Source organism: Nycticebus coucang, chromosome 3 (assembly GCF_027406575.1).
Source record: "Nycticebus coucang isolate mNycCou1 chromosome 3, mNycCou1.pri, whole genome shotgun sequence".
Taxonomy (NCBI): domain Eukaryota; kingdom Metazoa; phylum Chordata; class Mammalia; order Primates; family Lorisidae; genus Nycticebus; species Nycticebus coucang.
Genome location: NC_069782.1, coordinates 143,176,773 through 143,201,267, shown reverse-complemented (window position 1 = coordinate 143,201,267; position 24,495 = coordinate 143,176,773). Strand labels below are relative to the sequence as shown.

Sequence of the window (24,495 nt, the reverse complement as noted above, 5' to 3'; positions counted from 1 at the left end):
ATAGGGCTTTCTTAAGAATTAAATGAAGAATATGACATTTCTCTGAAAACCCTGTTTGATTCTGAGCAGTTACCTGAAATATCCATTTGGTTCAGACTTAGAGCTATGAAGCACAAGGTTAAAAAAGTCCCACAGACATCCAAACGGGAAAGTAACTTAATTGTCCTACCTTCAAGAGAACATTTAATAATTTGGAAAGGAAGCTCCAGGTGGCTGGAAGCAATTGGCTGCACCCGGGAAAGAGGCAAGGTTTCCATGTTTCCATAGTCTGCATAGAGCACTTTAACCTCAGTGTCTGATGTCTCCAGAACAACTGCTCGATACCAGAAATCATCACCTGAAAATACAGTGAAATCTCAGGTAGGATGTTCCAGCCAATGACCTCTCTCCTACTTTAAGATGGTTATTCCTGGTACATGACTTAAGCATTCATGCCGAGATTTCTCAGAGTCCAGACTGAATGTAAGCATTTGCCTCTACTCCTTCCAAATCTTACTAAAAAGATAATAGGACTTCTTTTTAAAAAGGCACAAAACCATAAGGACGGAGAACAAGAGAGAAAATAACATGAGAGACACTATGAAAGTTTTAAGATACACGAAAATTAAGAAACAAAATTTTGATTACTATATTTTCTCAAAATAATCACAACATTCTGTGCATTTTTGCATTCTTATAAATCATTTTTTTTTTTTTTTTTATGTAGAGACAGAGTTTCACTTTATCGCCCTCGGTAGAGTGCCATAGCGTCACATGGCTCACAGCAACCTCCAGCTCTTAGACTTAGGCGATTCTCCTGCCTCAGCCTCCTGAGCAGCTGGGACTACAGGCGCCCACCACAATGCCCAGCTATTTTTTTGTTGCAGTTTGGCCGGGGCCGGGTTTGAACCCGCCACCCTCGGTATATGGGGCCAGCGCCCTGCTCACTGAGCCACAGGCACCGCCCTCTTATAAATCATTTTTAAGAACACTTTTTCCACTCATTTTCATCAAATGCTGTGAGCTCCCTTTCGTAGGCATGAACAACTTTCTTCAGGGCTGGAGAACCTTCTTCCATGTGAGTTTTTACTGTAGGGAACAGGAAATAATCACACGGGACCAGATCAGGAATATAGTGTGGATGAATCTTAAGTTTCAGTCCTGTGGACTCTAGGAACTGAATGGCGATGTCGACTGTGGGGACAGACACACTGTCACGGCGCAAGGTGGTCCCTGCTGTCTCTGGCCACTGTTCTCAAAGCTTCCCCAAAACTTCTGGAAGGCATACATACTCAGTTGTGTCCCACTGAGCAGTAAAAGTGCTTTGTTCCTCCAGAGGAACAGTCACAACAAGGCCACTTTTGAAGAAGGTTGCCACCATTTTCTATCCAGCATTTGGGAGCCGCTTCACTTCTGTTGGTGGATGTTCATCAGGAAGAATCTACCCTGTTAGCTGACACTTACTCTCTGGATGAAACTGGTAAGTCCAGGTTTCATCTCTAGTAATGATATCAGAAACATGTCTAGACTCGCCTCCTTGAATCCGACCGGTATTTCTTCACACCGTTCAACACGGATGCCCTTTTGTTCACCTGTCAAGGTGTGAGGCACCTCCATCGGGATGAAACTGCCCTGACTCAAAGATAATAGTGCAGGATTTTTACACTGCCAGTGATCCAATCTGTATTGATGCTTCAGTGTACTTAAATGCCACGTGTTTGTTGTCAGGAACCTTTTTTTCCACAGCAGTGATGTCTTCCTCAGTCCCTGGACACCCATACCTCTCCTTATCGTTCGGCGAGGTTCCACCTCTTCTAAATTCTTAAAACCACTGAAAAATTATCTCCCAGGAAGGAGTAAAGTCCCCAAAATCCCACTGCAAACACTCAAGCCTTTGAGACTTCTAAAAGTGAGTTAAACTTTTGAAATAAAAAAAAAAATCACTGAGCAAAAGTGCGCTCTTCCCAGCTCCCCAGCTGACACTGACTGAATGCCATAGACAGAAACAAACAAGGCCCTCCCAGCACTCTGGTGAGCTGAGCAAGTTCAAACTTGCACCAGTGAATCAGAAAGGACACGGCTGTCAACTAAGTGAAATAATGGGCCACAACTCTGTCTGTGTCAACACTTTCATACTGGAAGCTAGAAAGCAGATGCATGAATGAAAATGATTTCAGAGCCATGGTCGTGCAACCAAAGCTGGCCGTGGGGAAGCCAGCAAACATCCTGTTTACCTCTCAAACCCCCAACCGCTAAGGCTCAGTAATTGGCGCTGCTCATCCCAAAGCAGGTGTGCAGATGGAGCTAGAATGAGGGTGGGACAAAGCAGCAGTTACCTCCTGAGACATCAGAGGAGACTTTAGTTCACACGCACATGTACGGATAATACCCAATTTTAAAGTTGCTAAAGAGAATGGAGAGCTTTATGTTCACATTTTAATAAAGCTTAGAATACTTTCCCTCTTTCCAGTAACTCCTACTACACAGAAGAATAGAGGTTTCTCCTCCAGAAGACTTTGAACAGCAGAACATGAGGCAGAGCAGGAGAGGAGTTTAACGCTCATCGGGCAAGCTATGCGCTCAAGCAGGAGACCGGTCCCAAGGGAGAGCACGTCCAGGTATAGATCCGGGTGTCCCCAGTGAAAGGGCAAAGCCAGATCACCCACAGTGAAGGCCACTGGCAGACAAGCTCTGCCCACACACACAAATAAACTCCCAAATGGCTTCTTAGTGTCCCATCCTAACACGTGAACAGCAAAAAGTCCCCAGATAGTTGAAGAAAGCCTCTAACATGACAGAGGACACGAAAAGAAACCAAAGAGGAGGACCTCAGGGGAACAGAGACAGAGGAGGAAGTAGATAATTAAGGTTAAAGGAATGATAGTAATAACTCCGGAGAAATGACATCTCATCCATAAAATGGGAACAGGACAGTATTCAAACACACACATACATAGAGAGAAAACCAAAAAAAAAAACAAAACTGTTGAAGCTATCAGGAATGTAAACCTCAGTAAGACAGGTTTAATAAGATGAAACTGAAGAAATTTCTTGAAAAAACAAAATGATAAAAGAGAAAAAGTTAGCAGAAGAGTCTAAGTCTAATATTAGAAGACTCAGATTTTCTAAAACAGAAAAAAGGAATAAAAGCATTAATTTAAGAAAATTTCTCAAAACTGAAGCTCATGAATTTCTTAAAGGGCCCACCTACAACAGCAGAAAACTACCATACCAAGTCATATCATAAATTTTTTTCATGTCACAAATTTCAAATCACAGATTAAAAAGGATACTAAAAGTTCCAGAAAGGGGGAAAAATGACTTTCAATTTAGAAGTCTATATCCAAGCAAACTACCAATTAACTATTAGGATAGAATAAGGCAGATACATGCACCTGTTCTCAGCCTCTGGAGGATGCAATCCAGTCAGTACTCGGGCGAATCAAAAGAGAAGTCAGGGATCCAGAAAACAGAGGAGACAAAGGAGGGAGAGAGTCAGAAAACAGGGACAGTACCAAGGCAACCCTCAGCAGGATGAAGGGAAAAATCCCAGGATGACAGCTCAGGTCTGGAGGACACGCAGTCTGCAAGGCTGAATAAAGATACCTCTAATATGATAAAAGTTGACAAAGTACACTGAACAGTTCTTAGAGGGAACTGACACTAACGTAGTGCAGATAATTGATGAAAGTATAAGGAACACTAACAAGAGAAGAGGCGAAAGAGAAACGTAATCGCAGTACACTACCTGGTTCAGCTGTGACTAGTGTCTATTCAGTCCTAATAAAGTAATACAGGACATTTACCTAAGCAAAAATTGTGATTTATTTCTATTAGGAAGAAAGAGACAGAAAATGCAGTTACAGTCATCATATAAAAGAAAAGCAAAACTAGGGCATGACATCAGCACGATGGTAAAAGAGGAGGATCCCAGCTTGTGACTCCTTGACAGAAATAATTTGGTACCCATTCACATACAGGAATCCCCATGTGGGAGCTCTGGGCTCCAGGCAGGAGGTCTCAAAACCCGACAGGAGTCCAAGGTTAAGGAGAACTCCTTTGAGAAGCAGGCCCAAGATCCAGGGGGCTGACTCTCAGACCTCAGTCCCAGATTCTGACTGGAAGCACCCCTGTCCCACTGTGAACTCAGCTACTGGAGCTGGTTATCTCCAAGCACTGACAGACTTGTATAACTCTAGCTATACCCTTGTCTAAAAATAATCTATACAGGATAGAAAAGGCAAATGACCACAGCGTAGGAATGAAACCCACAACCTTGCATTTAATTTCTCTATCAAATGAAATATGCATCTAAAATAAAATCTACATAATCTCATGAAAAAAACAGACTAAATATTTTCCCTTTAATATATTACTTAAAAGAACCTTACTTGTGTATTGGGCACAGCATGCATCTCCAATTCTCGGTGTATAGGATGTTCGACTTTTCTGAGCGTTACAATGTTCTAACAATTCAGCTGTCAATAAACACAGTTTTTCCTGATTTTCTAAAATATATAAAAGCAAAATTTTGTGAAGAAAATTTCCAATGCTACTTACTAACATTATATATAAATGAATGAAGTCTAAATCAAAAACCCCTTGTGTGTAAAATACACAATGTTAAAAATATACCCACTATTCTTCCAGGAATATGTATGGAATTTTTCTGAAGAGATACAACTGATACTGGAGGGGGCATGAAGGATGCCTCCAGTGGGCCAATTTCTTCATCAGAATGATTTTTGTTTTGAGATGGAGTCTTGTTCTATCACATAGGCTAGAGGGCAGTGGCATAATCATAGTTTACTGCACCCTGAAACTCCTGAGCACAAGGAATCCCCTCCTGCCGTAGCCCCCCAAGTAGCTGGGATTACAGGCATGTGCCACCATGCCTGGCTGAGAGTGGTCACACTAACGTAGGCACTTAAAACTAGTTACTAAGCTGTATTTTTCAAAGTGTTTGGTATACTTTACAATAAGTATTATACTGAATACAACAAAACTGTCCTCATTAGTACTTCCAATTTGTCACATCCTATGTTGTCAGGATCAAATAACCCTACTCCTCTGAGTTTTACTATAAAGATGAATTTTTATAATATTGGAGGAAAATTTAGGAGAAGTTACTGGTATCACAATTCTAAGCTTGAAAGTTTGAAACAAATATTAATTTTTTCATTCTTAAAGTACAAGTAGGCCCCAAGGTACAAAAATCTGACTTTACAGAGACCTCTCATTTATGAATGGAGACTATTACAGGTAAGTCCCCAAGTCACAAACATCTCACAGAGGCCATTACAGGTAACAGGTAAATGTACCTATGCCAACTTACACACAAATTCAACTTAAGAACAAACTTACAGAACATACCTTGTTTGTAACCCAGGGACTGCCTTTATCTGCAAATAATTTTCAACAGATTCCACCCAACTTGCACTGACTCACCTTTGGACACTATAGGGATCAACTCTATACATTTAAGAGATTTCCTAATTGTAAACCTCCATGAAACAAAAAAGAAAAATTAAACATCAACATGCCACTCTTCCTCATGACGAGTTTCAGTGTGAAACATTTCTCTAAGTCTCTAAAATACAGTAAAACTATGATTATGAACTGGTTACAAAGTCTTTCAATATATCTAAAGTAGTAAATACAATATAGATAACATGTTTTTAAATAAGAAATATACAGCAATGGAGGACACCGCTATAAAAAGGTTTATTATTATCAAAGCCCAGTCTACTGAGCAGGTGCTGACTGTGGGCCATTCCTTCACGTTCCTGTCTGCATTTTTATAACTGAACTTGCCTTAAGTATTGTGATCAATCTTGAGATACAATATTTAAGACAAGTTCAGTTATAAAAATACTTTTATGAGTACTATTACTCACATAATACTTTTAATAAATATAAAAGTATTACTCACACCAGAGTCCAAGATTCTAGGAGTCCAAAATTAAGGAGAACTCCTTTGAGAAGCAAGTGAGCAGATGAGTAAACAAAAATCACCTTCTCCCCCTCACTAAGGAGCTCAAGATAGGCACTGTCATTATATAGTTTTAAAGGAAGAGTATAAATATGTCTCAGATTTTGGCTTTTTACCTGGCATCTCATTTGGTAGAGCATAAAACAAGTTTGGGCTCATGATTTCCAGTATGTTTGCTTGTACCGTTTTATTAACCGACAGTTCTATCGTCCTCCATTGCTCAGCTGAACGGATGTCTGAAACATACAAAATAGGTCTTCAATGAAATAGATAGAATATACTATTCTTTCCTAGGTGTGTATTTATTCTCTAAGTTTGTTCATCAATGATAATTAACATTCCCAGATTCCTAAAATGAAAACCTGTATTTTAACAGACCAATCTATTCAATTGGAGGGATTTTAGGATTCATTAAAAAAAAGTTCAGTTTATAATGAGAATCACTGAACTATTATACTCTTGCAGTGTATTTCTGTAGCAATTTCCATTTCTACAGCATATTTAATGTAATTCTTAAAATTTACTCAAACTTTAAGGGAACCATCTGTATAATGCATGTTTACCTGACAGCTACAATTAAAAAACAATTATGATATTCAGCAACCATTTTTAATAACAGATTAATATTAAATTACTATTACTACTATTAATCTACATCCACAAAGCACATCTTACAGGAATATGTCATTTAGGATTGAATGAAAAAATTTTCACTGCCTATAAAAAATAACAACATAAATTTAAATAAGTAGTTTTAAACTGTTAACCTCACCTTGAAGTCCTGGTACATCAATTTGAAGATCATACTTATTAACCAGTCTGTTATTTGGCAGATCTTTATGTGGTGAGCAAGCTTTTAAGACCAGATGTTCATCAATCAGAACATCACTAATTATTCTGGGATAAGAAGTGGAAAGATCGGTGAGTTCAATCCCCACCCCATTTTCTGTGACTTCGACCACTCTGGCTTGCAATTTTATCCCTGCAACACACATCTGAAATCTTGCTATGGCTTCTTTAGTCCAGTGTTTGTTTCCAGGCTGTATATCTGGAAAACAGGAACAGCATTAAGAAGAATCCTATGCACATGCTCCATTCTTGCTTCAAGAGTTTCCAGGACTGGGGTCCTGCCAAGTTAACCACTCAGGTCAGCAATTTTCACTATCTTTTCTCAAGAATCTACGTCATTCATGCCTGAGTTACAGGAACACATTTGCTAATACACTGGGTTTTAGAAGGCTCTGAGCTCTCCTTACTCTCCCCACTAACATCTTTAAACCTTCCATTTCTCCAGTAGGCAAAAAGAGGAATATTACTTCTTTCAGACTCAATGACCATGTACTGTTACCTACACACAATCACGACGTACCAATTACGCTGGTGAAAAATGTTAGCTGTTACCCTTTCACTTCTGTGGATAGTTTTCTAGTTACAATTTCAAAACAGCAATTTCAACTACTTGAGCAAAAAGTTTTTCTTTGATAATTTTGGCTTACACCGTTTTCTTATCAGTGATACGCAGACCTTGGGAGTGCACCTGAATCACCCAGAGGGCTTGTTAAAACAGGTTTTGGTGCCCTACCCAGAGTTTCTGATTTAGTAGGGCTATGATAGGTACTGAGAATTTGTAGTTTTTATAAGTTCCCATGTTGATGCTGCTGGTTTGGAAAATGTATTTTAAGAAGCACTAACACAGACATGGTAATTAAGAACAATAATCTGGGTAGAGACAGAGTCTCACTTTATGAGTGCTGTGGCGTCACACGGCTCACAGCAACCTCCAACTCCTGGGCTTAGGCAATTCCCCTGCCTCAGCCTCCCGAGTAGCTGGGACCACAGGCGCCCGCCACAATACCCGGCTATTTTTTTTGTTGTTGTTGCAATTTGGCCGGGGCTGTGTGTGAACCCACCACCCTGAGTGTGAGCCCACCACCCTTGATACACAGGGCCGGCACCCAACCCACTGAGCCACAGGCGCTGCCCTGTTAATAAACATTAAAAAAAAAAAAAAGAATAATCTGAAACATACTGACTATAAAATAAGTGGAAAGAAAATATTAGCAAAAGAAAATACAAGCATCTATGCTTCCCAGTATAACTACTTTTATCATTTTGGAATCCAACCTTCCACAATTTTTGTGTGCACATGTACACAAAAAACATACATGCACATATACACATTTATATTCTTATAAAAATGTTTATAATAATAGTTATTATGGGTATAATGCCAAGTACTATTAAGAGCTTTAGGTTTTTATCTCTTTTCATTTTTTAAGGGATAGGGTCTCAGTCTCTCCTAGGCTGGAGCGGAGTGGTAGCTCCACTCCACTCATAGCTCACTATAACCTCAAATTCCTGGGCTCCCTTGATCCTCCTGCCTCAGTCTCCCAAGTAGCTGAGACTATACGGACACTTTTTAATGTTTAGTAGAGACAGGATCTTGCTATGTTGCCCAGGCTGGACTGAAAACTCCTGGCCTCAAAGGATCTACCCACCTTAGCCTCCCAAAATGGTGGGATTACAGATCAGGGGCACTGTGCCTGGCCTGTCTCTTTTGTTAACAACTTTAAGGAAATTGAAACACAGAATGCAAATGATGTGCCAGGCACATCTGTTTTCATCATAATGGTGTCCCTGCATCTCTTTTATAACTTTTCTCCACTTAAAATCATGAACAATTCTTCACAGCAATAATGCATACTTAACATCATCCTAATGACCACATACAAGGTCAGACAATGAGTTCGAGAACTCATCTCAGAAAAAGTGCTCTATACCTCAATGCCGAACATCACCATGGTCATCTTCGAGGCACTCCCCTCTGGAAGCTATGCACTGATGCCAGGACCTAGTCTATCCTTCAAAGCAATTTTGGAACTCTTCCTGGAATGGTCAGCAGAGGTGGTGTTGTACAAGGTCTGACAAAAAGTCTGTGAACTCGTCCTAGAAAAAAATGCTACATACTTCATTGCTGAATATCACTATGGTCATCAGACAGCCCAGAGCAGTACTTTGAAGATAATCATAGTGATATTCAGGAATGAGATACAATAGCACTTTTTCTAGGAGTCTGTGAACCCAACTGTCTTTTGGGTTAGTAACAGCTAACACTTACCATATTATAGAACTTTTTAAGTAGCAGACCTTATCCTAAACACTCATTTAATCCTCACAATAACCCTAAGAAACAGGTACTATCATTATCCATTGTACAGATCATTTGGTCAATCCTCTATTATCGGCTACTTTTGCTATTATATAGTTGAACTCCTATGCAATTCCAAGATTTCTTCAGGATAAATTAGAAGTAAAATTCCTAAATCAGAAGGTATAGAGTATTTGAGGCCCTTAAGGAATCCTGAAAAATGCCCTCAGGAGGATTTTATCAGTTTCCACTCCCAACATTAGTAAGCTAGCTGCTTCCCTACTTTGACCCCAACACTGGGCATTTTCACCAATATCCTAAAAAAATAAATTTCTAAGTTCTAAACTACAAAGCAGAATCTTCCAACTCCCTAAAATATCAAAATTGTAGCTATTAATGCTTAGATTATATACTCTATTAGAAAACGGTTGAAAAATTCTTATTCTATGTCATACCTACTAACCAGCATTGTACCCCTTGAAATGGAAGTTTTAAAAACTCTGATGGTATCACTTGGAGTTCATCTGTAGTAACTTCTTCGACATTTCCATAGTCCACAAAATGTACTTTGACATGTCCATTTGGTAAGATTTCCTTGACTAAAGCACGATACCAATTACCATCACCTAGATTTAACACAAAGTTTATGACATGAAATATTTCCCTTCTATGAGCGTTTGAAATATTTATCTTGAAAAGGACGCCCTTGTCTAAAGTAGATAAGAAATGTGCTCCCTGCCCAGCTTATGCCTTTAGTTTTTCATTCCAAAATCTGTAGAATGAGACCTCAAAATCCATTTAAGAATATCTCTACAATTTATAGGATCGCACTTTGACATCTGATATAGATTTCCTTCATAACCTATTCAACAAATAGAATGTGAAGGTGACACTTAAGCTTGAACATACGTGTCAATATTATAGACATATATACTCTAATCACTAATGGCTTAAATTGTTTTACTTGTTACTTGGTAAAATAAAAAAAAAGTAGAAAAACTCATAATAAGGTGAAAGTCTATCAAATACATTTTAAAAATACTGTGATCATATACAAGGTGACAGAAAAAAAAAAAAACAATGAACCTGCAGTTAACAGCTCTCTTCAATGAGATAACTTATTTTTTTTTTTTTTATTGTTGGGGATTCATTGAGGGTACAATAGAGATAACTTATTTTTATATCAGAAATTCTGGGAAGAAAAGCATTAAAATGATGTTTTACAAAGTTTAGGTAAGAAACTATCACTTGTAGATTCCCCGTTACAAAGAGAGAAGGAAAAACCGCACAATATCTTAAACATTCATTTAATCTTAGCTATGAAAAAATATTTGCTTAAACGTGGAAAAAACTCACTAAGAATAAGGTTGAATGTTAAGAAGTAAGCTTCTAGAAGTTGAGATTACACTAACTGCAACGTACCTGCAAAAAATGCACAACACGGTTGCCCTATTTCTGCCTTAAAACCACTAGACAACTTCTTCTGGCAATGCTCTGCTAGAGATTTGTTCAAATCACTGAGTTTCTGTAAAGCTGAAAACAATACACATACAGCATTTAATATTTAAGAAAACACAGAACATGGATTTTGCCCTTAAAGTCAGACAATGTTTTGATTATAAAAATCTCAGGTGCATGTCAAAACAACTATTAATACACTAAATGCTTTTCCTTTTTGTAAAAAAATTATTTGGCAACTAAGGCATTATTTAGTGAATACCCTCAACAATCCCAACACCAACAATGTACTGGGCACAGATTCACCAGGGCAGCATTATCGCCAGTATACCTGGGCAAAAACAACAGCATTATCACCCGTGTCCTGGAGCAAGCCACACCCCATTATCGTCAGTATACTACAGTGAGCTTTACGGGTGGACAAAACAGCGTAGAAGCCTGTACAGAAAGTTACATGAAAGCTCCTGAAAGGGTAACCGTACGTTATCTGTGCCGTTCATTTAGTAATTATTCTAAGGAAGTGCAGAGAGCTTGTAAGTGTTCTGTGCTAGAGGGTTCACTTGAAGTGCGAGGCATTTAACACAAAGGAGAGGGTATTCCAGAAGGTTTTCTAGAAAGAAAAAACAGCTCTTACAGAAAACACAGAATTTCAAGATTAGGTGCCCCAAAAAACATTTAGGAGAGCAATATGGCAAAACAGAGCAGCAGACAGGTGAGGCCTGCAGATAAACACCAGAAGGTTGCTTGAAGACAGACCTCAGAATGGAAAGGAAAGGGACTGGGTTCACCATAGAAGTCGCTAAGAAGAAAGCAAATGTCTTTAAAATAGGTAACAGAGACTCGTAAATAAAACGGAAATTCAGAGTCAGAATTTTCACTTTCAGATTAGCCAAAAGTAAAACATAGAGACACATTATTGGAAATGGTGTGGAAAAGGCACACTCATTCTCTGTTGCTGGGCACTTACCTTGCTGACCTCTTGAAGGACACTAGCTTTCCAAAGCACAAGTACACATATCCTTCAATAAAATTCTAAGTGCAGTGTAGGAATTTGTCCCCAAAGATATACTTTCGTAGTAAATTCATGGAGTACAAGGATTATTTTAGTCACAAAGCTTGGAAACACTAACCCTCTATTCATCTGAACTAAGGTTAATTAGGAAAAATCTACACAGTGGAACACTGTGTTGCCATGAAAAAGAATGGGATGGAAACTCAACAGCAACAGGGTATCCTGGATTGGATCTTAGGATATGAAAAGGATATTAGTGGAAAATCTAGAAAAATCCAAATAAAGTGGAGTTCAGATAATAGTAATATACCAGTGTTGGTCTTTCGATTGTAACAAATATACCTTAATTAGGTACAACGTTAACTACGGAAGCAGTTAGGTTAGGGGTGTATAGGAACTGTACCACCATCTTTACAATCTTCTGTATCTCTAAAATCATTTCTAAATAAAAAGTATATTAAAGAGAAAAAGTGGAGAAAACCCTATATGAACTGATATCCAAGATATAGTGGGAGAAAAAAGTAAAGTGGGCCAGGTGCAATGGTCCACACCTGTAATCCCAGCACTCTGGGAGGCCATGGCAGGTGCCTGTGGTCCCAGCTACTTGGGAGGCTGAGGCAAGAGGACTGCTCAAGGCTAAAGAGTATGAGGTTGCTATGAGCTCTGATGCCCTGACACTCTACCCAGAATAAGACTGTCTCCAAGAAAATAAAAAAGCGTAAAAAATATTTGCAGTATTTTCCTATTTCTAAATATATAAAAAAGAACATATACATTCATAGAAGCATATGTATACAACACCTCTGAAAAGGTATTTAGAAAATTAAGAAGTGGCAAACTTACTTTCCACTATATACTCTCTTATAACTCTTGAATTTTGTACCATATGCTTGCATGATCACCTATGAAAATATATAAAAAGGAACTTTAAAATGGAGAATTTTATCCTGTATGAAATAGTGGCCTATCTACCAGATGCTTCTGAACAAAGGGAAGACAAATCTCACAACTTGGAAGTCAATCAGAGATCTAGTTCTCCAGTTTAATGTCCTCATCTGACAGAAAGAAAAGCCAAGAATTAGAAAAGCTAAAAGTCAATAATGCTTACCAGAATGGCTAAAACAAAAAGGGCAATGCAAAGTGTCTGTGAGAAGGTGAGCCATTAGAAGTCTCAGACAGACAACTGTCATAATCACTTTGGAAGCTGGCATTCACTGACTGAAGCTGAACATGCTCATACCCTTAATGACCTAGTTAATTTCACTCTTAGGTTTAGATCCAATGGAAATGCAAACTCACGTGTACAATGAGTTTATACAAGAATATTCACAACATTTTATAGCCCCAAACTGGAAACAAGCCAAATGTCCGGCAGTAGAGACCAACAATAAATCATTGCACATTCCCACAATGGAAGTCCACGAGAAACAAGCTACAGCTACACATAACCACTGCACCATGTGGGGGGAAGCAGCGAAGCACAGAGCAGTACACGCTGTGTGATTCCAAACCAGAGAAATCTATGTGACTACAAGGAGGATAGTATTGACTTTTCAAAGAGAAGAGGTAACAACAACAGATGGAGACAGGAAGGAAACCTCTGGGATACTGGTAACGCTTCATTTCTTGACCTTGAGGCTGGTTATACAAGTGCGTTGAGTTTGTGATAATTTGTTATGCTGTACTCCTGTTTGTGCACTTCCCTATCCGAATGTTATACTTTAAAACAACAATTTAATTTCCAAAGACATGTTAAAGAGACATTCTACAACATGTAAACATTTAATACAAAGATGTTGAAAACAGAAAGAATGGTTTAAACAGAATAAAAGCCAACTACGTGTAATCAAATCTTTCTTGGAAATGCAAATTCCCACTTGACTCTTCTTGGAAAGAGTACTTTTATTGCTCAGTAACAACCTCAAGTTATCATCTGTGCCAATGAATTTGTAAAAAGAAATAAACAAGAAGAGTTAACTTACTGTTGTCCTTAAGCACGTGGCAATAGAAATCTGCAGGACTATGTATCATACACACCACAACATCTACTGTCTGGTCAACAGCAAGTTTAACGCACATCCACTCCAAGGGATTTACCTTTCCTTCTACACCCAAGGGAACTGTGAAAATAAATGAATATTTTGCAAAACAAATGGGCAGAGTAGGGGGAGGGTTTACAGCAGGGGGCTGGGTTGCTGAGCAAACTGCTTATGAAGAACTGAATTTCCACTGACATTCTGAGTAACTTTATAGGAACGTAACCTTAAAGTCAGTCTTCTTAATCATCATGACCTAACTGAATTTCACATTTACATTTCTGATCCATCTTCAGTTGCCAGTAACCCATAAAACTTGCTATCGAATTTCACTTTTCAAACACATTCTTAAATGTACTTAGATGAAGGTTTGATTCAAAGACAAAAGGACACTCAACATCAATTCCTTTAGAAAATACAAGAAACCATGTGTTTACAGCCCCATCTGAACTCTAGTGCAGGCAGTACCTGGTAAACCTCTTGCTTACCACTGGCTTCTTTCACATCACTGGGCTTATCTGTCACTCTCCCCTTTTCCCCTAAGGCAAAGCCTGCATCTATGAGGACGTTGCTAACACTGATGTGAGGCGTCTCAGATACATCCACCAGCTCCACCAGGGAGCTGTTTTCCAACTTCTCCACCACTTTCACTGTGATCATTTTGTTCTGTACAATTTTTTTCATGAGACACACAGCTTCTGGAGTCCAAATTCCTAATGATGGCTTTACTCCTAAAGAGGAATTTTTAGAAGAATGTTAAAACAGTTCTTTAAAGTATTTAGAAATTTAACCCCTAATTTCCACAAAGTTAAATTTGAGAAATCTAATGAAAACAGTGAACCAAAAAGTCTCACCTGACTAGGATTTCTTAAATATGAAAATGAAGGCAAAATTAAGAAAAAGCTGTAAAAAAAAGCTTCTAGAAGAAAATTGGTAGGAAATGTCTAGGAAAGCAAATCTCCAAAGACAGAAAGTAGGTCAGTGATTGCCTGGGGAGCACAGATTAACCATAAAAGGGTACAAGGGATGTCACCGGTAGTCATGGAAATATTCTAAAACCAGATTATGGTGCTATTTGTACAACTTGATAAATTTACTAATGATTATTGAATTGTGTCACTAAAACCTAAAGTCAATTTTATGGCATGTAAATTATAGCTCAGTAAAGTTAAGAAAATCATGAACAGAAGTATAAAATAATCCAGGAAGAAATTGTGGTCTCTTACATTAACATATGAAACATCTATAGCATTTAAAAATACTGAACAGGCCCATATGAATCAAATGCCCCATGGTTATGCCTAAATTAGTTCATAACATATATATATTAAGACCCAAGTAATTTACAAAAGAAAATTCAGCCTCACTGGTAATGAAGCAAACAAACGATTTTGGTTTTAGCTTATCAAAACTGACCAAGATTAAACAATACAGTACTATCTCTCCGGTACTGCAGTGTGTGAAGGAATTTGCTCCCTCACATTTCTCCTGTGGGATGCAAACTAGGCCGATCCTTTCTGGAGGAAACATACAATTTATGTACCAAACAGAAGCAGCCTACCCACTGACACTGCATTCCACCCTCAGGAGAATAACCTAAGGAAGTATTTTGCAATATATATACATTTTACAACATAGCCTAAGGAAATGACCCTAGATATGTTGCAAAATGTAATTAAAATGTTGAACACTGCTAATGGTAAAACTTGGAAATATCCTGATACTGGATAGTAGTGAAATTATGGTAGATTTGAATTAAAGGTACTGAAACCAATTTAGGGACATGGAAAGTTAAACCTCTCACAGCAGTGGGACAAATGACATATGGCAGTTTCTATGCCTTCTAACCATAACGTTACTGGGTTTTTCTTTTCTGAAACAGAGTCTCACTCTGTTGCCTTGGGTAGACTGAGCGGCATCATAGCTCACAGCAAACTCAAAACGCTTGGGCTTGAGCAATCCTCTTGCTCCTGAGCGGCTGGGACTACAGGCACCACTACACATGACTAGTTTTTCTATTTTAGTAGAGACAGGATCTCACTCTTGCTCAGGTTGGTCTCAAACTCCTGAGCTCAAGCAACTCACCCACCTTAGCCTCCCAGAGTGCTGGGAGTACAGGCTGGGCCACAGCACCCAGCCATAATGTTACTGTTTTGACAAGCAGGTTTTCCTTTATGTATCTACCCAGGTTTTAATTTTTGGATTTTAATTTTAAGAATATAGAGACTATAAAAATGTCATACCTGCCAGCACACACTTTATAGCTTGCATTGGCAATTCCAATAACTTTGGAATTATGGGACAAAGTCTTGTCAAACTAAGGATTTCAAAGTTTCCATAATCTACGTATCCGACCAATACAGATTCTTCAGAAGCATAAGCCAAAACAGAGGCACGGTACCACTGATCATCCTCTGAAAAAAGGAGAGACTCAATTTCAAATGATTTACCAATGCAGATGTGGAAAAAAAATTTTTCCCCCAAATTACAGTCATTTGTAGATTTTATTTTAATAGAGACAGCAAGCTTACACACAGAACAAGTTGTGCGTCACTAAACATTACCAATTTTGCTTATCAGAGACCTTCAATTCCCATGTGTATGGAAACATCACTGTGTACCCCCATGAAGATGGACAATTATTATTTTCCAACTAAAAAATAAAAAAGCCTTCAGGTTCTAAAATGTATTTACTAATTATAGGTAACAGACCTTTATTAATAGGTTACTACACTAATTATGTCATATGCTGTCGTTATTAACTGACATGCTTGGTCTTCCCAGGAGGCCACTCATTAGGACAGAGAACACGTCCTGATTATGTGACTCTTCAAGGACTTTGTCCGTATGTGAACCACTCACTAATGCATCCAACAGCGCTAATTTAGACTATGTGGCGGCACAGACCACTCAGATTGCATCAGCTGAGCAGTGAGTTTGCTGACAGCTTCCTGAAGCTCCCCTTCTGTGTGGCCACTGGCCCTTTCTTCCTCAGACCGTGACAGAACCTGGTTGTCACAGGGAAGGCCTGTCTGTCTGCCAATGCTGCACCCTGACAGCTCTACACTTGCAGATGCTCTTCCTATTTCACATAAAATTTACGAATACAGGAACTGAGGCAGTTCCACACCCATAAACAGAGTTATCCATGCCAGTCTCCAAAACCAAAGGGCTACTGCAACAGCCAGCAAAACCTCCTCTGTACCTCCAGCCCTGACACAGGCCCTCTGCCCTGTCCTCTGCCACACCACACTCCTTTGATCCAGCTTAACTGGACAAATTTAAAGACATAATTGGTACATTCTAATACTCAAGCTTCAAGTGTAGGCATTCAGTGCAAACCAAAGATTTTGCTTTATTTTTACACTCAATTGCAAGTTTAAAAAAATTTCAATTTTAACCCTTCTTTACCTGAGAACTGAGCACAACATATATCACCAATGGTTGGATAGAAGTCAGAGCGTGGAGACACTTGACCACAGTACTCACTGAGGGATGCCTGGAGCTCAGCAAGCTTATCTGCAGACACAGGTCACATGTAAAAGAAATACATATCTACAGGTTATCTTTATTTTTGTGCCTAGAGTCTCTTCAAGTATGTTAGTTTGATAGAACAAAGAAAACAAATTTACTTACGGCCACTTTGAAGCTGTTGACAAAAGAAGTCTTCTGGTGTTTGAATGTGGGCGACCACACCACAAAACTCATCACCTACATTCAAAGATAACACTTTAGGGATTAGGTCACTTCTGTCTACAACAATTTTGTTCTCAGCTGACATTTTTCCAACATCTTCAGGATCACCTTTTCAAAAAGGAGAAAAATAAGCCATTTTGGTTTCATACAAAAAATGTTATGCGTACTTCAATAATTTTGAAAAAGTCTATTGGAGAGCTCATAATGTTTCTTTTTCTAGACAACAAATGTTCATAACAAAGACAGCTTCCTATGTCACTAAAAGCTAGACTAGTTCCAAGAAAGAAAATCAGCAGCATAAAATACAAACTTAAATCTAATTTCAAAATTCTTCAATAGAAGCCTCACAGTCTCTAATAGAGTTTAACAAAATAGACTTTGGAATAGACAATTATCTCAAGATCCTGAGGTAAAAATATTGGTTTAGAACTTGTTCTTCAGTGAAATGATCAATCCTATAGGAAGAAATGTATCATGATAAAATAAATTTAATCAGAAATTTAAAAAAAATGCCTTAAGCTAAGCGGCACCTGTGGCTCAAAGGAGTAGGGCGCCGGCCCCATATACTGGACGTGGCAGGTTCAAACCTGGCCCAAAAACTGCAAAAAAAAAAAAAAAAAAAAAAAAAGTGCATTAACCAGTTCAAAAAAGGAATAAGCAACACAGGTAACAAACCAAGAGGAAAAAATAGGGCTACCCTAAGTCTACGACAGAGAGGCTTCAAAAGCATAATGAAAAGTAAATCAGAACTCAAGATAACGCAAACAAAAAGAAAGCATGTGATCTATAAAACTGCAAGGACTAAAGGAATATATTTTTAGAATCACGTCTTAGAGAAAGGCATGGCAACGACATATCAGAATCCTGAAAGACGAGAAAAACTGCTTTAAAGAACTAAGGATATCACTCAAACTGTCAACTTTATTGCCTTAATGTAGAAAAATGAGAAAATAGATTTGATTGTAGAATTATTAAATAAAATGATTCTCACCATGAATCTAAATAGTCTGACTCTTTGAAGACCAAGGGGAAACTTGGACAGAACCCCAACAGTAGAAGGAATGTGCTACCTAGAAATAACCTCTCAGAGCACATTATAAGGACTTCTAAAGTTATGTTAGAAATCCCACTGAAATGGATAATTAGCCCAAAACATTGGCCTGGTTGAGGTAGTAAAGTCAAGCATCATGTGGTAAAAGGTAAAGGTAAGAGACAGACTAAAAGTCAAAAGCCTATTTTAAAACATTTCAAAAAGATGAAATCTAAGTTAGGGAGGAAACGAGAAAAATGCAATAGCAAGAAAGATGAACCACCAGCTTGCTGTCTCATAGCAAAGAATGCACAGGACAGCAGAAAGAGCACTAGACTGGGACAAAAGGGCTTGACTCTAGTTCTACATACCCCCAGACTTAGGGCAACTCACTGCACCAGTCAGCTTCTCTGTCCTCACCTGTGAAGAGGTGGAGTGGAAGGTACCATGATCCTGATGGTCCCTTTCAAATGTATGAGTTCGTCAGAAGATCCTACAGTGGTTTGTTATATTTATTTATTTTTTGGAGACAGAGCCTCAAGCTATCACCCTGGGTAGAGTGCCGTGGCATCACAGTTCACAGCAACTTCTAATTCCTGGGCTCAAGCAATTCTCCTGCCTCCACCTCCCAAGTAGCTGGGACTACAGGCACCCACCACAGTGCAAAACTATTTTTTGGTTGCAGCTGTCACTGTTGTTTGGAGAGTCCAGGCTGGATTCGAACTCAACAGCTCAGGTGTATGTGGCTGGCACCTCAGCCACTTGAGCCACGAGCCACAAGCACCAAGCCCAGTGGTCTGTTTTCACACTGCCCAAGCCAGAGTACATGGCTGTTCACAGGGACCATCACAGCACACTGTGGCCTCGAACTCCTGGCCTCATGGGATCCTCCGGCCTCAGCCTCCTGAGTAGCTGAGGCTATGGGCATGTGTCAGCATGCCTAGCTTTCTAAAATCACATACTGAATGTCTATTGTGTATCAGATGCTAAACAATGGGGAGAGGTAGTTAAGTGAGAGCCCAGTGTCTGCTCCTAAAAGCTAACTTTGCAGGAAACAGATGTGCAGCCCAGGAGCTACAATATGATAACTACTGCCAGAGAAGCAAGGCCCATGGAGGCAGGTGTATCCTACAGGCAGGCATTGGTAAGCACAGCTAAGTGTCAGAACACTTCAGGAGGAGGAGATGGCAAAGCAGTGTAACTTAGTGGCTCGGTATGCTGGCGGTGAGAGAGATGAGGCTGGGAGGAGGAGAGGAAGGAGGCTAGGGGAATGGGAGGCTGGTGGGGGGGAAGGGGAGAGGAGGCCAGTGGGGGTAAAGGGGAGAGGAGGCCAGTGGGGGGGGAGGGGAGAGGAGGCCGGTGGGGGGGAAGGGGAGAAGAGGTCGGTGGGGGGGAAGGGGAGAAGAGGTCGGTGGGGGGGAAGGGGAGAAGAGGCCGGTGGGGGGGGAAGGGGAAGAGGAGGCCAGTGGGGGTAAAGGGGAGAGGAGGCCAGTGGGGGTAAAGGGGAGAGGAGGCCAGTGGGGGGGGGAGGGGAGAGGAGGCCGGTGGGGGGGAAGGGGAGAAGAGGCCGGTGGGGGGGGAAGGGGAAGAGGAGGACAGTGGGGGGGAAGGGGAGAGGAGGCCAGTGGGGGGGAAGGGGAGAGGAGGCCAGTGGGGGGGGGAGTAGAGAGGAGGCAGGTGGGGGGGAAGGGGAGAGGAGGCCAGTGGAGGGAGAGAGGAGGTGGGGTGGGGGAAGGGCAGAGGAGGCCAGTGCGGGGGGGAAGGGGGGAGGGGAGAGGAGGCCAGTGCGGGGGGTGGGGGGGGAGTGGGGTGGTGGTGGTGGTGGTGGTGGAGGAGCCGGTGAAGGGACGGAGACCAGGCTGGAGAGACTACTCACCCAGGCCAAGTCACACACAGGCAGGCTAGATGATGATTCTGTGACACAGTCGCACCTAAATTCTTAAGGAGGTTTAAAAGGGACACTAGCTGTGATGAAAGTGTGTCAAACGGCCTGTGAGGCTAGAGAATGATGCCCCATGATCATATCAATGTACACAGCTATGATTTAATAAAAAATAAAAATAAAAAATATTTATTCAAAAAAAGAAAAAAAAAAAAAGGGACACTAGCAATATACCATCTTTTCATCTTATCTTTTCTAACTTCCAAATCTCTGCTTCTCCCATATCCACAAGCACTACTCGGATATAACTTAGTGTCAAGATTCCAGATGTCTCTCACCCCTCCATTTCCTACACTGGCTTCCGAATCCAATCCAGCCCCCTGAACGTAGTTCCTGAGACCCTTTGTGATCTACTCTAGCTCACCGCCCATCATTTCATTCCCTGCCCTACACCTCTCTCCAGTGGTCACATCTAGCCACGACTACTTTCCAGTTGTTCAGGCCCAAACACGCTCTTCCTTAGCTCTAGGCCTTAACACCTGTGTTCATTCTTCTTGGAACACATGCCCTACCTCTAGCACCTGCTTATTTTCTGCTCAGCACAGCATCACTTCAAGAGGGCTTCTCTCCCTGTCCCAGTTAGGTGGCCCTTCTGGGACGTGTAGTCCACTGCACCCTGTGTAACCTCTTCTCTGTCCTGACCTCAGTGAAGGAGGCACTGCTCGGTGGGTTCTGCTGTGTCTTTTCCCAGATGCCTTTGCAGCATCTGATACTGCTCACGGCGTTCCTCTCCTGGAAGCACATATCCTTCCATTTCTCTGGCAAGGTCTGTCTTGCTCTCTTCCCACCTTTCCCATCACTGTGTCATGGCCCCAGGTTCATCTTCATTATTTTTCCTCACTCTACACCACCAACGCTTAAGGTCCCAACCATGACTACTACTAGACCACTAACTGGGCTTTTCCTCTAGATGGCAAAAAACTTCTGAAAGCTTTTCAGCAAAGTTGTCATACCAAGATTTGTGTTCAGGGACATCATGTAAGCAAGCACTGTATGGACACAGACACGAGGTAAGTGCTAATATCAGAAGGTTGTTGCAACTGTCCATGAGTGACAAGGCTCCCTGAGGAAGTGACAGCAGGGAAAGAAAGAAAAAAAGATACATATAAGGAATATTTGGGAGGATGAATAAATAAAGACTAGTTGCCAGGTGTGATGGCTCACACCTATAGTCCCAACAATTTGAAAGGCTGTAGCAGAAGAAATACTTCAGGCCAGGAGTTTGAGAACAGCCTAGGCAACATCTCCACAGGAAAAAAAAAAAAAAAACACCCTGGAAATTAGCCAGGCATAGTGGTGCATGTCTAGTCCCAGCTATTCAGATAACTGAAGCGGGAAAACTGCTTGAGCCCAGGAGTTGGAGGCTGCTGCAATGAGCTGACTGGGCTGTTGCATCCCAGTCTGGGCAACAGAGAACGACCCCACCCTCCATTAAAAAAAAACAAGAAAGGGAAAAAAAGAAAAAAAATAAAGACTTAGCAACCAACTAGCTAGGGCAAGGGATGGGAAATAAAGAATAAGGGACTTAAGGATGAGGCAGGTCTGTTTACGGGATAGTGACGGGCCCAATCATGGCACCATTAGTTTGGCAAACACCTCTGGATGAATGAGCAAGAGATACTGAATTATGTCTGCAACTAAAGTAATTGGTAAAGGAGCAAAGTAAAGGAGGAAATGTAATACAATAAAAGCACAAATGACAGCAAAACTTCGTGGTTCTCTAGTTAAATTAATGCAAAAACCACACAGATGAGTAAATAAGAAGTAAAAAACAAACACTCGCCTACTAGAACAGAATTCTAGAATCCTATTTTGTTACTAGTAGAAGACACCAAGGAAGAAAAATAAATTAAACTAAGAAATGTGAGCTGAAAAGCCCCCAACCTGAAGTGTCATGATATTGAATACTTTACAATCTGATAATTACCATGTCAAGAGTTACCTGGAAAACAGACAAGGAAGGTGAACAGTGAGGGAAGATCAGAAACAATAGACCACTAAATTTAAAACGTCATCTTTCTTACATAAAGTTTATCACGAAGTCTTCATGGTGCTCTAATTGTACCCTTTTGTTTAGTGGAAATGATATTCCATACCTGGAGTCTCTCCACGGTTCTATTATTAATCTGCACGCTCGCTGTGATCTGCACTTTGGTGTCTCCACGGTTCTATTATTTATTTTTTTTATTTTTTATTTTTTTGTAGAGACAGAGTCTCACTTTATAGCCCTCAGTAGAGTGCCGTGGCCCCCCACAGCTCACAGCAACCTCCAACTCCTGGGCTTAAGCGATTCTCCTGCCTCAGCCTCCCAAGCAGCTGGGATTACAGGCACCTGCCACAACGCCTGGCTATTTTTTGGTTGCAGTTTGGCCGGGGCCGGGTTTGAACCCACCACCCTTGGTATATGGGGCCGGCGCCTTACTGACTGAGCCACAGGCGCCGCCCCACGGTTCTATTATTAATGTGCACGCTCACTGTGATCCGCACTTTGGTCTCCTCACTGTTCTATTATTAATCTATACGCTCACTGTGATCCACACTTTAGTCTCTCCACTGTTCTATTATTAATTTGAATACTCACTGTGATCCGCACTTTGCTGCTTAGGATTTTGTCCTTTGGGTTTCAAGCCATATCCCATTTCTAGAAGCACGCTGTCTAGGAGTTTTCCTAAAAAGTGATAAAGGAAAAACACATCCATAGAGATGACATACAAAGCATTCTAGGTAAAGCATGAATAAGAAACAAATAAGTCAATCACACAACTCAGAGATTATAACTATTAGTTCACTGTTTGACCAATTCAATTCCTATAGGCAAAATTCAGTTTAGTAACAGCACAGTTTGAAGCAAATTGAAGCAAAGTTTCTATAGTCAAGTGACAGAAGACCTAATGCAAAGATTTCACTTCAAAATTTTGAGCTAAATGGAAGATTCAGTTACTAACTACAAGCATTCTTAGAATAACCATGCATATAAGGTGGTAAGCATGCTATTCAAGAAATAAACTTAAGACACAAGACTACCTTTTCTTAGTCTTGTTTCTGGCGCAACAAGCATTGATGTGAATGTCAAGTTCTGTGAGATAATATCCAAAACCTGAAGTCATAACATGAAACATAGACAGCAAAGAAACAAAACAGACTTTATATTTAATTCCAAAACAGATTACCTGCACTTTCTACCAAATCACCCACAATGCCAGCTCTCTTAAAGCAGAGGGGTAACACCTTGGAAAATGAGAGGCAATTGTATGCACACTGTAAAAGCTGCTTTTCAGAAAGATCTGAAGGAGGAACATTGGAAGGACAGGATTCCACAGTGTTTCCATTTCCACAACTTCAATACTATGTACCAACAAAATGCGGTTCTGTGAAGGTTGCTCAAAGAGAAAGCATTGATCCGGATCAATGAATTTGTGGAGAAATTCAAGAATCTCTCTCAATAAAGGTCTAGAAATCAGGAGTAGATGTGACCATGGTTATATTAACAGAGTAATATAGTCATCTCCACACTAAGTCTAACTCTAGCCTTTTAAGCCACCTGCTTCTATGAGTTTGTGCCAGGTCTTTGACAAATTGCCACAAAAAAACGAGGCTGAGGCCGTATTGTCAGTCACAAGTTGAATGACTCCAGAGTCTTACTTGGCCTCACTCCATGTTTTTATTTCTTCTCAGTAACAGGTAGAAACCAAACAACATATTAAATACTCAATTTAAAAAGAAAAACTCAGATCTTACCTGAACTTGGCAGCATAACAGCTACAGCAAAGGTGACCACTTCTTCTCTCAAGATGTCCAGGATCTTTACAGAGCAGTATTGCTCCATTAACAGTGATTTAACAGTTTTGATACAATCATTGCTCCAATTCCCCTCTGCTGGGATAACATTGGCTGCAAAGCACTTTATGGCCTGAAAAATTTTGCACAAGTTACTTATAAAAATTAGTATTTTAAAATGGCTTTTTTCAAATTATTTGAAGATTTTTTAAAAAATGTATTTTGGGCAGCGCCTGTGGCTCAGTCAGTAAGGCGCCGGCCCCATATACCGAGGGTGGCGGGTTCAAACCCGGCCCCGGCCAAACTGCAACCAAGAAATAGCTGAGCGTTGTGGCGGGCGCCTGTGGTCCCAGCTGCTCGGGAGGCTGAGGCAAGAGAATCGTTTAAGCCCAGGAGTTGGAGGTTGCTGTGAGCTGTGTGAGGCC

General features: G+C 40.4%; 1 protein-coding gene across 1 annotated transcript in view; it reads right to left on the bottom strand.

Moving 5' to 3' along the window:
• Positions 1-24,495, bottom strand: part of TDRD1 (tudor domain containing 1) — a 38,490-nt gene that overhangs the window by 1,999 nt on the left and 11,996 nt on the right. Inside the window, exons 9-21 of the mRNA XM_053584225.1 lie at positions 24,032-24,203; positions 22,875-22,961; positions 17,262-17,429; positions 17,037-17,144; positions 15,869-16,039; positions 14,114-14,356; positions 13,572-13,709; positions 10,542-10,652; positions 9,575-9,745; positions 6,744-7,019; positions 6,088-6,207; positions 4,371-4,487; positions 170-337 (exon numbers count right to left, since the gene is read on the bottom strand). Of these exons, the coding sequence (XP_053440200.1) occupies positions 170-337; positions 4,371-4,487; positions 6,088-6,207; positions 6,744-7,019; positions 9,575-9,745; positions 10,542-10,652; positions 13,572-13,709; positions 14,114-14,356; positions 15,869-16,039; positions 17,037-17,144; positions 17,262-17,429; positions 22,875-22,961; positions 24,032-24,203 (2,050 nt within the window). The remainder of the gene's footprint in view (positions 1-169; positions 338-4,370; positions 4,488-6,087; positions 6,208-6,743; positions 7,020-9,574; positions 9,746-10,541; positions 10,653-13,571; positions 13,710-14,113; positions 14,357-15,868; positions 16,040-17,036; positions 17,145-17,261; positions 17,430-22,874; positions 22,962-24,031; positions 24,204-24,495) is intronic.